Source organism: Harmonia axyridis, chromosome 5 (assembly GCF_914767665.1).
Source record: "Harmonia axyridis chromosome 5, icHarAxyr1.1, whole genome shotgun sequence".
Taxonomy (NCBI): domain Eukaryota; kingdom Metazoa; phylum Arthropoda; class Insecta; order Coleoptera; family Coccinellidae; genus Harmonia; species Harmonia axyridis.
The window spans coordinates 34,953,872-34,967,846 of NC_059505.1; the positions used below are offsets into that span (position 1 = coordinate 34,953,872).

The following is a 13,975-nucleotide window of genomic DNA, read 5'->3' on the forward strand; positions in this document are numbered from 1 at the left end:
AGTAGGGAAATTTTCAGCTTAAAATTATGATTAGTTTTCCATAAACGTCTAATAGGACATCCCGGTGAATCACCTTGTATAAGTTTTATAAAGGAACCTCCACGTCGAGATATCAGTAATCTTGAGAGTTTTTCCGAGCCAGTATACCATTTGTTTTGTTCTTGCTGTTATATGGTAAGAACAGCTCAGATCAGAATCGATGGTAACTCTCAGATCGATCTAACGTCGTCATTTAATTCAGCTCACAACTGTAGATCCAATAAAGCAATCTCGGGTTGTTTTTACCAATATGAAGCACACAACACCTCTTGACGTTCAATGGTAATATCCAGTTTTGACACCAGTTGAAGATGACTTGAAGGATATTCTGGAGAACGTCACGTTGCAGAAGAGGAAGGCGGAAAATTTTAGAGTCGTCAGCAAATGGAGAGATCATAGATTGGATCAGTGGAGGTGTGTCAGATATGTAATGAAGAAAAGAATAGGTCCCAACACTGAGCCTTGGGAAACACCCGATGTAACAGGCCTCTCAACGAACAAATAGACATTACCCACTCTTATACGAAACCTGCGATCAGAAACAAAGAGTTGATCGAACGTTAGAGCCCTCCTGTGACTCCCAGGTGTTCCAACTTAGTAAGAAAACACCTGTGAGATATCCAATCAAATTAATTCATGTCATTAATATGACAAATCACTGAAGGACTGTTATTTTCGAAGCTGACTAACATTTTGAGTTGTTGAAATTTTTACATACGTTGAAATGTTAGCCTAAAACTTTCAAGACGTACTTTGATGTTCCACCCTGTATCTACCCACCTCACAAGAACAGCTATTTTTCCATTCGAACTCTCACCGCGTGACCGTTAAAATTCGCAACAAACAAAGAAAATCACCAATGCGATCGAGCCCTCCTAATTACATCCTGGCAGAAAAGACAATGAACACTTTCACTGCTTCACAGACCTGCCAAATTAGCTCGCAATAACGTCAAACGAGCTACATATAAAATGAAGCGTGGGAGTTTCCCTGATTTTATTTCCGCAAAATGTGTCGATCGAAAACGTCGACGTTCGCAGTGCTGTTCCTGTTGGTTTTTTGCGCGGAGTGTACCTTGGTTCCTCAGCCCTCGGTGGAGGAGACTTTCAGGCAATGTCTTCTGGCCACCCCTGTGGGGTCGGGGAGCATGGGGCAGTGCTTGGGGGTGGGGGTGTTGGGAAGGCTGCAGAGTTTGGACAACGAGCCAGAATTCGATTTGGTTGATGGAGTTACGTTGACCAAGGACCCGAAGGATTACAGGGAAGCGTATAGTCTTGCCGACAGCGATCCTTCGAGCTTGAGGTAAAGTGGGCGTTAGAGAATACCGGATGTAAGTTATGTAATCGATGAATTCGTTAACTCGACTAGGAAAAGCTTGCCAGATCAGATAATAATAATAAATAAAAAAGTTCAAGAATAAACAACTTGAATCATATAACATATCATACACTGTGTCCGTAAAATATGGAACAAATTCATTTTTAGCTAAACAGACCATTTTAAGAAATAATCCTGAAACACGTCGATATTCTATTTTAATTTAGCGTATTTTAATATAATAATATAATATACAGGGTGAATTACTTTCGAATAATGACGTCACCGTCTTTTTTTTTAAATGGAACACCCTCATTTTGTCTCAATTTTCTGATTACCCTAGCTGAGCTGATTCCAAAAATGTATCACATGTTGATTCCAATTGGTACAGGTTGGACAAAAATACAATAGTTTTGTGTGTTAAATTAACAATATTATCAAAACCACTTATTGTTTAGCGGCAATTGGTTTGAATGTAACACCCTGTAGTTTGTTACATTTTTAGATTAATAAAAATGAGCTGTTTCCAAACATGTTTGGTACTTGTGGTCTAGCAGACAGAGTATGAAAAAGATTATTTCTTATTTTTATACATTTTTATTAATCTAAAAATGTAACGAAATATAGGGTGTTACATTCAAATCCATTACCGCGAGACAATAAGTATTTTTGATAATATTGTTGATCTAACTGATAAAGAATGTTACGCGTTACTTTATGAGCACACACAAAACTATTGTATTTTTGTCCACCTAGTACCAATTGGAATCAACAAGTGATACATTTTTGGAATCAGCTCAGCTAGAGTAATCGGAAAATTGAGACAAAATGGGGTGTTGCATTTAAAAAAAATTAAGGTCACGTCATTACTCGAAAGTAATTCACCCTGTATATTAGATTATTATTTTAAGATATGGTTAATTAAAATGAAAAATCGACGTGTTTCAGGATTATTTCTTAAAATGGTCTATTTAGCTAACAATGAATTTTTTCCATACTTTACGGACACAGTGTATAGTTAGAGAGGAATCTACTGATGTGGAAACTTCATACAACTAATTTGTGATGAAATTGTGGCTTCTATGGTTGTAGCTGGGCAATGTTCGAAATTTTAATGTTCACCGATGAATATCCTTTATTTTTCATATGAAAATGGACAGTTAAATAGGTAATTATTATACGAAATGAAATAAACAATACTTACTAATTGGAGATGAATATCAGAGCTGATATGGATAGTTACCAGCAGAATTCCTTTTTATTATCGAAAATTACATAGAAATCAAGAAAAGAATATTCAATAATTAATAGGTAATGAAATGGTGGTATCTATCTCATTTTTTGTGTTATAACTTTATTCTCCTAATTGACCTAATTGAATGGAAAAAGTGAAATTGTGCTGACCAAGCCAAGCCGGTGCCTTCCTTCAATTTTTTGAAATAAAATATTCATTAACCCATAACATAGGAAACACCAATTTCCATGCTAATTTTTTCTAATATTTGGGAGTGCTGACAATTCAGCTATTTTAGATTTTTGAAACCATGAGAGCCTGTTTTGTTTTTCATTGAGTTTGCCTCTAATATTCGATAAAATCACTTCAACATCGCATAAAGATTTCGGGATTTGTTTGTTTTATTATACCTGGGGGAAATCAAGAAAAAACCTTGTTCAAATTAAAATTTTATTCTTGTATACGAAGAGAATATTGAATTAACAGGAGTCATTTCAGTTACAAACTTTGAATAAGCGTTGTGGTTCTCCAATAAAAATGAACAACTGAGGAATATCTGAAAGAAAGTTTTTTTCGGATTACAATTTTTTTCATTGCAAGTTTGAATTGAAACATGATTTAAACCTTTCCTTCGATGAAGTTTTTTGGGATAGTTCATAATATATTTATAAAAGAGTATTACTTTTCTCGGATGATAAACATTTGAGCTCGAGAATATGCTCTTACTTCGAGGTACACATATAAGTACTATTTTTTCTGAAATCACAATCAACATTATCATGAATTAAAGATTCTTTTGAATGATAAATATTTCGATAATAATCTTATTAAGATAATCGTTCCCTCGACAATCGATTCATTTTATATTGGTGACTGAAGTCTGATATCGAAAATATTTTAAATCGAGAGTGCAGGACACCACTATAGTTGGTGAATGCTGCTGAAAATGTCATCTTGAATAATTTGTTTCCGAATGAGTCCAAGGAAAAATACGAATACGCTCACAAACGTATCAATGGTTTCAAAAAAATTATACTCATATGAAATATTTTTCTATCAATATTTGAAAAAATACCTATCCGATTGAACTGAAATTAGGAGAATAATCTTAAAATAGGGAAATGAGTCTTCTTACAGAATTTTGTGAGGATCGTATGATCGAGAGATAAACTTTTTTTTCAATTTCTGATCACTACATGGACATTTGTTTTCAGATCAATTATTGATTCTGTGGGCCAAGTCTTCTCCAGAAAAATGAGATGGGACATGAGTTCTATTTATCCTGGCCTCATTATGCACATAACGCCATCTCCTGGTTCAGCAGGATTTCTGGAATTCGCTTTAGATCCTCACATGGAAGCTGCAAACAGACATAAGTTAAAAGAGTTCCGCACACGTAAGTCTGATCATTATTCTGTTATTTTTTTCCCATAATTAGTACGTGAAGAGGATTCCTACTTCTTCGTTTCGGCCTAGCGACATCTATTCAATATACTCTAGGCTCGTAGAATAGCGGTTGTAGCACGGAATGAAGAAAGTATTCTTCATTCAATGGTTTTAGAATGGGATAGAGTATTCATTCAAGAGAACTATAAGATGTGAACAGAAATGTTTGAAAATATCGCTAGATGGCTAGAGTACTGTGTTTTGATCTATTCCATTTTTTTTTGTGTAACTTTGGTAGTGTTCAGATAGATCCGATAGTGGTTTTGGATTCATCACAGTTTCAATATGATAGTCATATTTTGCTTCCGAGTTCACCAAAGGTAAAGAAAATATTATGATGAACAAAAGTTTCGGGACTCCAATTCCAAATTTCCCGGTTCCAAAACGCATTGCAGACCAATCTGAACAACCTTTTGTTCATGTCAGTCTGTCGTTCTTTGTGTCCTTACATCCTTGTAACCACCTTACCTTTTCTAAGTCTTATTTGATATAAATGAACTTATTTCGTATCCTTTACGGTTAGGAACGTATATGACCAAATATAACATATATACATATTCTTTTGAGATAGAGCAATATTAGTATATTATTCAACGGGCGGTAATTTAGATCATAACTCACGCAGATGAAGTTTGCAGCACGAGCCGCAGACGAGTGCTGTAATTCATCAAGTGAGGTATGTTGAAATAACTATGTTGAATACTATACTTCATCTACGACTATATTGATAAATACTAAGAAACAAATACAGACTTAGAATATAGACAGACGGAACGCAAAGTACCTAATCATTTGTGCTCGATCCCGAGTAAAAGAGAGATGGAAACTTAGTGTCGCCAATCACAATCGAAATAGCTTCGGCTAGCTCGAATCCAGTACAGAGTACAGCGATAGAACTTTATTGAAAAACCTTAATAGTTGCCTATAAAAATGCATTAAAATATACCAAAAAACATTCCCTGTAAACGATGACTTAATGATCTTACTGCTACACTAATCTTGAAATTTTTTTCAAACTCCTTCATATTTTTTTCGGGCAAGTATTTCTGTATGGTTACATCAGCCGATTGTCTTTTTGAAATATATACCTATATAATATTTCATCTTCACTATCTGAATTAATCTTTTTCAGCAAAACATTCACAATAATTAGATATCAACTTAATTTGAAAACGTCAAAATTATTGAAGTGACATTCCCTCGGACAAAGGAACAATAATGGAATGTTCCTTTTTGGCCAATCGAATAGAAGCAGAGAAATATAGAAGCACAAATCCATATTTTCCGATTTATTATAGTGAGTTATAGTAGTGAGATATTATAACTCACGCTGTTTGTTAATAGATATTATCAATTGCTCAAAAGCGGTTGAATAATGAATACAAAATTCAATAGGAGTAGTTGAAAAAAATTATCAACTTCAAACAACAAAGCATATGTAGATGTATTATAATATCTCAGAATTAGTAGGGACATTATACATTTCAACGTATGATACAAGAGCACAGATGAAAACCTCAGCAAAAACTCTGTCCCCCTGCATAGGTGCATTGATTGGTTTGGGTATTTGTTTACAGAATAAACTGACATATTGATATTGAAGCGCTTTCTCTTCGTCCAAAACAAAAATCTTCTCTGTCCTTTCTCTTCACCAACGGTTGACAACTTCATAATTAAATCTGAAAACAAAAAAGAAAAGAACCAGAAAGGAGTAATACATTTTAGTTTCCATTATATTGATTAGGGGACCCATTCAAAAGAAAATCTGAAAATGAATGGATAGCTTGAAAACCATTATGAAATTTATAAATTGGACAAGTTTTCATCAAGAAGTCAATAGTTTCTTCTACACCACACTCAGATAGTGGGCTATTAATAGAATGCCATTTGAGAGCATTTTATTACAACGACCATGGCCAGTCCTAAGTCGATTAAAAATAAACCAAACTTTCCTAGAAAAATTAAAACCTATAAGGATCTTTTGTTGAAGACATTACAAGAACTTCATTTCGAACGCCAAATTTTCTTGTCACTGTCATTAGCAGGAAGGTATTAATCCATGAAGGTTTGCGTGACTTCAATCTGTCAATTCTAATATCTGGGAAGTAAGATACAATTGGAAATAAGTTCGGATAGAAACGAAATTTTTCCCAAGATTTCTTGACTGAGATCTGCCTACGAATATGAGGCAGAAGTATATGTGATAGCACTTGTAACCAATATAAAATATAAATATGGTAGGCAGCTTTTTTGAGGATATTTCTATTTCCCAATGATATTATCAATTCTGGTCTATCTCCTACAAGCTTTCGTATTTGTTGCTAGGTCAAATCTTAATTATTATCGTCTTTCGATTCCTACTTTTTCTCCTTCTTTTCTACTTCCTGTAATTTTCCCTTCAAGTTAAAAAGGACGGAATCTTATTTTGAGGCTTATATTTATCTTTTTCCATAGACCGGCATTGTTCATTCATACAAATTTTAAGAATAATCAAATTGCCAAGGTTACCCAAAAAAAACCGAAAGTAAAACAGTTATTTATGTGGTAATATACTTTTGGCTATAAAGTTTTTTTTTCATTGCCACATTAATGTCATTTTTGTAAATTTCATACCAGATAGAGATTTGAAAAATGTTTGATGATAAACTGTAATAGTGCATTTTTCGAATGCGAGGGGAACTCCAAAAACTTTTCAATATCAGATACTTAAAACAGAGTCAGGAGTTGTTACAGAAAAAAATCGGAGAAATGTTTGGTAAGTTAATATAGGAGATAATGTTTTGACATATTTATTTAATATTTCTCCATTTGATTATATACATTCAAAATGATATAGTATGTTCTTATTTCTGTTCTACCTATACCAAATGCTAATTATTTGAGATGTATATGTATAATATTCTAATTCTCGAACAACATTTCAATTCGAAATAAGATTAAGTACTTTCTTTTTCTTCAAATTTAGTCAGTTGTACGTTGGTTTTCATTCTAGCTTATATCATCTATTGAATGACGAATTAGATTTTTTTTTTCAGCGCACCTAATACTGGCTAATAGTTTTTTGGTACCAATGCTGCTGGGACTCAAGTTCAAGGTCATAGCCTTGATGCCTATCATCTTCGGATTAGTAGCACTGGCTGCAAAGAAAGCAATAGTGCTAAGCAAGTTGGCACTTGTTATCTCTACTGCATTAGGTTTAGGGTCTCTTCTCTTTGGTTTCGTAGGTTCAAATGTCAATCATCAAGGAACAGGACCCCAAGTGTTCCACCAACCATTTGCTCCACCGTATCATATTAATCGGTAGGTTGTTGTACCAAAATTGAATATATTTTAGTTTGTTGAAGATGTTAAGTTACTAGATTTTGAATTTTACTACATTTGGAATTTTATTGTTTTATCGTGAAATACACTGTACACTGAATTCATATTTTCCATTATTAAAGTGACAATAAAGTTGCTGATAAATACTAAAAACTACGAATTTAAAATTTTGGATGATATTTGAATTCTGTGAGTTATGAATTACAACCCAATGATAAATGTAATTGAATTAAATCTTAATCTTAAATAGTTTTATACCTCATTGTTTTTATTCCTTCATGAAATCGCGTATTGAATTAATAATGTAAATAAAAAAACTTGACACTTACACTTACTTTGCATGTTTTCATTTGAAATCTCAAAATATAAACTAACAAATTGAATTGTTTGAAACGTATTCATTCATTCATTCAGACATAAATGAATAGGTAGAACATAGCACTTGAAATTCTCTTCTGAAAACACATCTTTAGGTCATTTAAAGGTGCTACTAAACTCTTTTTAGATTTATTCTGATCAAATCATTAAAAATTTCCAAACCTAGAAATCTCTCAAGGAAAAATATCTCACCTGAGTTAATTTTAATTTTTTTCAAACAAAAATATTCAAAGAATGATTTTTCGTGGGAGAATCATGATGATCTACATATTATCTAAGGTCTTGCTGATAATATTACCGCTAGAGAAAACTTCTGGTGAAACATTTTTATGTTTTAATCTTTTCATATCATATGTTCCGAAAATTTCAACGAATATTACTTAATCGCATGAAGGATGCTGTTTTTGTTCAATTATAAATTATGAATTTTTCAATAGGCATTGTATATCTACCGAAGGCCAAAGCGTAGGTATGACAAGCTGTTTTCCTATAGAAAAATGAGAAATATTTAAAAGAAATTCCTAATCCCGAAAACTGATACTTTGCAAAAGCTTGAGACTTACCTATATTTTTAGTTCGAAATATATTTTGGTCAATATTCAACATTTTTCCTTGAAGCTCTACATTTCAAAAGTTATAAGGAAAACTTTTATAAACCCCGTCATAGGAACTATTTAGAAATACCTATTCCTCAATTAAATTTAAATAAATTTATTATATTAAAAAAATATATTTTTAAATTTTAACTCATTCCTTCACATCAACCCATTTTTTAGGTATCCAGAACACCATTATGAAGATTCCAGCTATAGATCTAACAACTTAGCAGATGGTGTTGTAAATAACGTAGGAGCTACAAATGATCAAATTAAACTTCCTGAAAATCTGCAAGAGATATTTTCAACTGGCATCGCCAAAAGTGACAGAGAGAGTAAAAGGAACTTTGCTTGGAATGAAGAAGAAAAATTTAAGAAGGCCACATGATGCTTTCCTACCTGTACTTTGGACCAAAGTGAACATTTTCAATAGTGATATTATGATACCTAAGAAAATCAGAACATATGATAGAAGTAATGTAAAATAAAACTCAGAACAATGCTTTTATACGATATTACAAAGATGTTAGAAAGACTGAATTAAATAGCTACTATTTTCATTAATTTCCTATTTTTTCCTTTTTTGTATGGTTAGGATCATTGAAATCAAGGCTTCCGAAAAAACCAACAAAATGGGCATTAAGTTGAAGTAATGATAGATATGAATAAATAAAAAGTAACAAAGTTTAAAAAAGTTTAAAATCTTTGTTTGCCAAATTGATTTAGTCGAATAAAGATAATTTTTTCATGGGTAGAGAAAATATTGGGAATTAAAATTAACACTTTCTTCAATAAAAAATCTAAGAAAGAACAAAATACCCATTGAAATGTCTATTATTAAATTGCACTGTCAGAACAAACTGTGGAAGGAATACTTTTTTGAAATTGATACAGATGTGTTAACATCTTATTTATGGATTATGAAATTCCTTATTTCTTTGTGATAAATAAATAAGCATATAGCTACTTGACTTGATCTTGGGTATCTATTATATGATGTAATTGATTCAGTTTCTTGAAAATAATTTCTCTGATGTTCCTTTTTTTTCCATTTCTTTCATAATCCAATAGCTTTGTGTTGTGGAAGTCGAACTCGTGATTCTATGTAAAATGATTGACCTATGTATATTTTGAGCATTAAAAATATACCAAATTGGATTGGTCACTCAGAGGTTCAGAAAGATACATCTATACATACGCAACTTGAGGTTCTTATAGAGTCGTATCAGAAGAAGTAAGGGATGGATATATCTTGGACTCTGAAAAATAAAATTAATTATTGAATAATGAATCTAATAATGGTTAAAATTTTTCACACTTGAACTCCATTACTGGTAAACAGAAAAAATAATTCGATATTGAAGGTCTATAATTTTGTTATCCTACATATGAAAGGAAAATAGTGATCCCTAATGAGAACCTTGGGGTACACCACAATATTCAATCGTTCCTGAGTGCTCTATTGATTGAAAAGTTGTTGCTCACCGTTGAAAAGGCATATTCAAAAAATTCTGTCAGTTAGTCCCTATAATTCTTTCGTTTATGGTCAATCTATCATTCCTTTCTATCCTGCCTCCAGCTTCAATCCCTTGGACGAGAAGTTCCCTAACTTTTCCATAGATGTCATATTCGGGTTGGCACGCAATTCCCATGAGAATATAGTTCGTTCCTTATTACGATCAGTACTGAAATCTCTGAAGAAAAAAAATTTTTCTATATTGTCGCTTAATTTATTTCTGATTTCGTTCTTTCTGCCACCTCCGAAACAAGAGCACGAAGATAATATGCTGCAGATATTTCAATGAAGAGCATTTTATTTGTATATTTTTTTTTGCTTTAGTTTTCAGTTTAATTAATGAAACACCTTGGTTCTTGATTCTGATGAAGAGACTCTTGGATATGTTTGCTTGAGCAAGAGGTTTTTTCTTCTGGTGTCTCTTGAAAGTGATTTACCCCTATCTGCTCAATCTGCTCATCTCAATCTAGAATAATTAGTTGAGAAACATACATATTTGATATTCTTGTATTGTTATCAGTGTCCGAATATGGAACCATTGCAAACTACGTCTTAAAAATGCAACCATAAGGAGTTGCAGCTTTTTTTATCACCCTTACAAACTGAAATTTTCGAATACTTCGCTGGAATGACTGCGTAATTCTTATTCTTGTGAAATACAAATGAAAAGCACCAACCATTCCATCCAAAGAAATGTTCACTCTCTTCAAGACTATTGAAAAAATGATGCTGACTTAATATATAAATCTCGATACTCGCTGTTGAATATTGAGAAAATGAAACAGTTAAACTATTATTTTTTCGCGAACCATTTACTGTTCAAAATTTAACTGTTGTTTCATTTATGAAGTTATCAGATCATGGACATGGGAGCCGTTGGGTCTGATGTTCATACTTCATCTTTCGGATACTGTAATTTTTCTCGTCCGAAGATACCAATTTATCTCATGTAATTTTCATGTAATATCGACTGGGAAACATGTATTTAGCAAGGCTATGAAGGGAACCGTGTAATAATAGAGGTTTGGTTGAATATTGAATCCTAAGTGGGGCATATCTACGAATTTCGTACGTTCTGAGTAAAATTATAAATTCTTAATCGTTTATCGTGTTAAACTGATGTTTGACGAAAGCATTTCTATTAATAATTCATGAAACAATTACTGATAATTTAAGCGTGATTGGTGAATGGAATCGAATTTTGGAGAAATATGAATTAGCGCCGCAATTCAACGAAAATAAAAAAATTAAGGAAAATCGAGAAAATTACTACTATCACTAAACAAAAAATACCTACTAAATAATAAAACTTTCTAACGTAAATATACGAATAAATTATATCACAAATTCTCTTTTTTTTATTGGGTTAAGTACAGTAGCTACCATTTTTCTAATATTCAAAATTTTCCCTTTTGACTTAAATGAATGGGTAATGGTACCAAATGCATCTGCAATTATGGGTTCACAGTTTATGAGTATATGGTAGTGAAAGTAGTCATACCAAAATCTAACGATCCATGAATTGGTACACATGTTGATTTAGTATATGTCTCATCTAAATGTTTGTATATCTAACACTTGACCTTGTTTTCGATTTGTCTATAACCTCTAGGACAAAAAGAAGCACAGCACTGCCAAAAAAATGGCAGAACATTTTCAAAACAGTTTCCACCTATTTCAATGCATTTTCATAAGGTTGGCGACCGATCTTTCGATAAGATTACGTATCTCATCGCAAGCCATATTTATGCGCTCAATTGAATGTTGGCTTTGTTTGAATATCTACTCAATGAATTTATTAAACGAGCAAAAAAAAGCATTGAAAAGGGTGAAATTTTTTTTGAATATTCTTCGACAATTTTTTGTAGGCAAGCTGTATAATACATAGAATATATACATATATATACAAAACAAAAAAAAATTAATAATTTTGAGGAAAAAAGGTGTGCAAAATCTGAAAAGATGGCAATTATAGCGAAAAATAGTATACAGGGTGTTTTCTTTAAGGTTAAACTGCAATATGGCCTTATTCAGTCTGAACCGGATTTTGGCCAATTTTTTTCTTTGATGCTGTACTGAGGCAAATTTGTTTACTATTGTGCGTTTCTGAAAATATCAAATATATAGTTTTTTTTACAAAATTTATGGTATTCACTTAAAACAAGATGATTTATAGACATTAGCACTAGCGTGAAATTATATCATTTTGTAGCTTAGAGCAAAAGAAATGTTAGAGGCATACATACAGGGTGAGTCTTTGACTTGTACATATATTTTAACCGAAGCTTCCTGAGGTCAAAAGAAATAATTTTTTCATTTACCATTTTTTCCGATTCGGCCCTGTTAAAAAGATATAACCATTTTAAATTTTCAAAATGAGCTAATTCACCCCTGAAAACCGGAACACTGAAGTTTTCTCAAGCATAAGATATACCTTTTGAACCTTGGAAATAAGCTACTAAATTAGAAAAACCATCATAAACGCACGTTTAACATTCCATTTGTTGAACAAAGTAGTGTTTATAATAAAATAAATGAGTTATTCCAATTTCGTTGACGCTAAAGATTAAATATTCTCTTCTTGATTTCTATTTCATTTTCGATAATTATAACGAATTGAGCTCGCTACCACCCATATTAGCTCTGATACTCATATCCATTCATTCATTATATTTCATTTATATGATATCGTTGTTTACAAGAATTGCCATTTAACCTTAAAATCTCAAATAAATAATATTCATCTATGAGAGTTCTAACACAGACTATAGTAATCTGTGGTTTTAAGTTTGAATTTCAAATTTCGAGTGATGCCAAATATAAACACAGCAGTTCGGTTCGAATAATCTATGTTCTAACAGAATCGTTAAATAAATTTAACATTCTCAATTTAAATCAACACCTTGTTCAACCCTAAAAGCAAAAAAAAGAACGAAAATTCAATAAAATAAAGATTTATATGAAAGCCCTGAGCAGAGGATTCATTGAGCTGATTCTTTCTGTTTTTTCTCCAGAAGTCACAGACTACTCCACACAGTTAGGAATTGTGGTTTTTACTCATTTAAGGTTTTTCCTCGATAACTCTTGAAGTATTCTTTTTATGTATAAGGTTTGCTTAAGTAGCCCTTACTATTTTCGTACTTAGAATCGACTGAGATAATGAAAAATATAGGTTCTAAATCGAAAATCTTGAGTTTTGAAGAATTTGATTCGTCCAAGTTCATGATCTTCTTATAAACACCCTGTACATTTTTAATCCAAACTGCAAACAGTCTCATATTACTACGTATTTGCAGAATCGAAAATGAAAAAGGTTTTCTGGAAAACATTTTTTCTGCAGAAATATTCGAAAAAATGTGAGTCCGCGTCGACACCATTTTCTTCATAAGAATCCCATAAACTCTTGAACCGTTGAGTTCTTACCCAAGGTATGGTATATTGCTGAAATCATCATCAAAAAAGCTTTTTAATGATGCAATAATATACTAGGTGTGCCATTTGAAATAAGGAAGTAGTAATATGTTTCCGGTATAACCGTAAGTTGTAGAGATCTGAAAATATTTTAGGGAGAAAGATCATTCTCTCGAACCCCAACATGCAAATTTTCAGCATAATTATGATCAGTTTTCCATAAACTCCTAATAGGCCATCGCGGTGAATCACCCTGTATAGTGTTAAATTATCTGAGGAAATAAAAATTCAAATTTCTATAACTTCGAAAGTTGTATTTTGCGAACGCAATTGCAGCATTTACGATCCGAACAAACACTGAAATATTCAAGTTCCGAGAGTTATCGTGTTTACGGACGGCCAACCTTGAATTCTTCATCAATAAGTCAAATCTCATTTTTTAAGCCAAACTTCGACTCAAATTTCGAGAAACACACGAAAAAAATAATAAATAAAAATGTTCTAGTAATTATTTTTATCCAGCTTCCGAATCATCGAAAGCCCTCATTAAATTTCTTCTCATTAATTACCCAAAAAGCAGCGATGAGTTGCCCAATTTGTCAGGGCATACGTCGATCTGTATTTTAAATGCTCGATATAATTTCGACATTAGGAACACGAGTCAAAGAGACCATAAAATTTACCATTAGAATGCATCTAAAAACATTTGCTACTGCC

General features: G+C 32.3%; 1 protein-coding gene across 1 annotated transcript; it reads left to right on the forward strand.

Moving 5' to 3' along the window:
* The first annotated feature begins 1,048 nt into the window (after window positions 1–1,048).
* Window positions 1,049–8,871, forward strand: LOC123680927. The gene is made up of 4 exons (XM_045619050.1): window positions 1,049–1,341; window positions 3,805–3,986; window positions 7,072–7,336; window positions 8,512–8,871. The coding sequence occupies exons 1-4, from the start codon at window positions 1,049–1,051 to the stop codon at window positions 8,717–8,719; spliced, it is 948 nt and encodes a 315-aa protein (XP_045475006.1). The 3' UTR covers window positions 8,720–8,871.
* The last annotated feature ends 5,104 nt before the right edge of the window (window positions 8,872–13,975 follow it).

Bases quoted from the DNA above. Each gene is read 5' to 3' on its own strand.
- LOC123680927 (XM_045619050.1), top strand. From the start codon at position 1,049: ATGTGTCGATCGAAAACGTCGACGTTCGCAGTGCTGTTCCTGTTGGTT. The intron at 3,987-7,071 runs GTAAGTCTGATC...TTTTTTTTTCAG, and splicing joins GTTAAAAGAGTTCCGCACAC to CGCACCTAATACTGGCTAAT. The intron at 7,337-8,511 runs GTAGGTTGTTGT...CCCATTTTTTAG, and splicing joins CCACCGTATCATATTAATCG to GTATCCAGAACACCATTATG.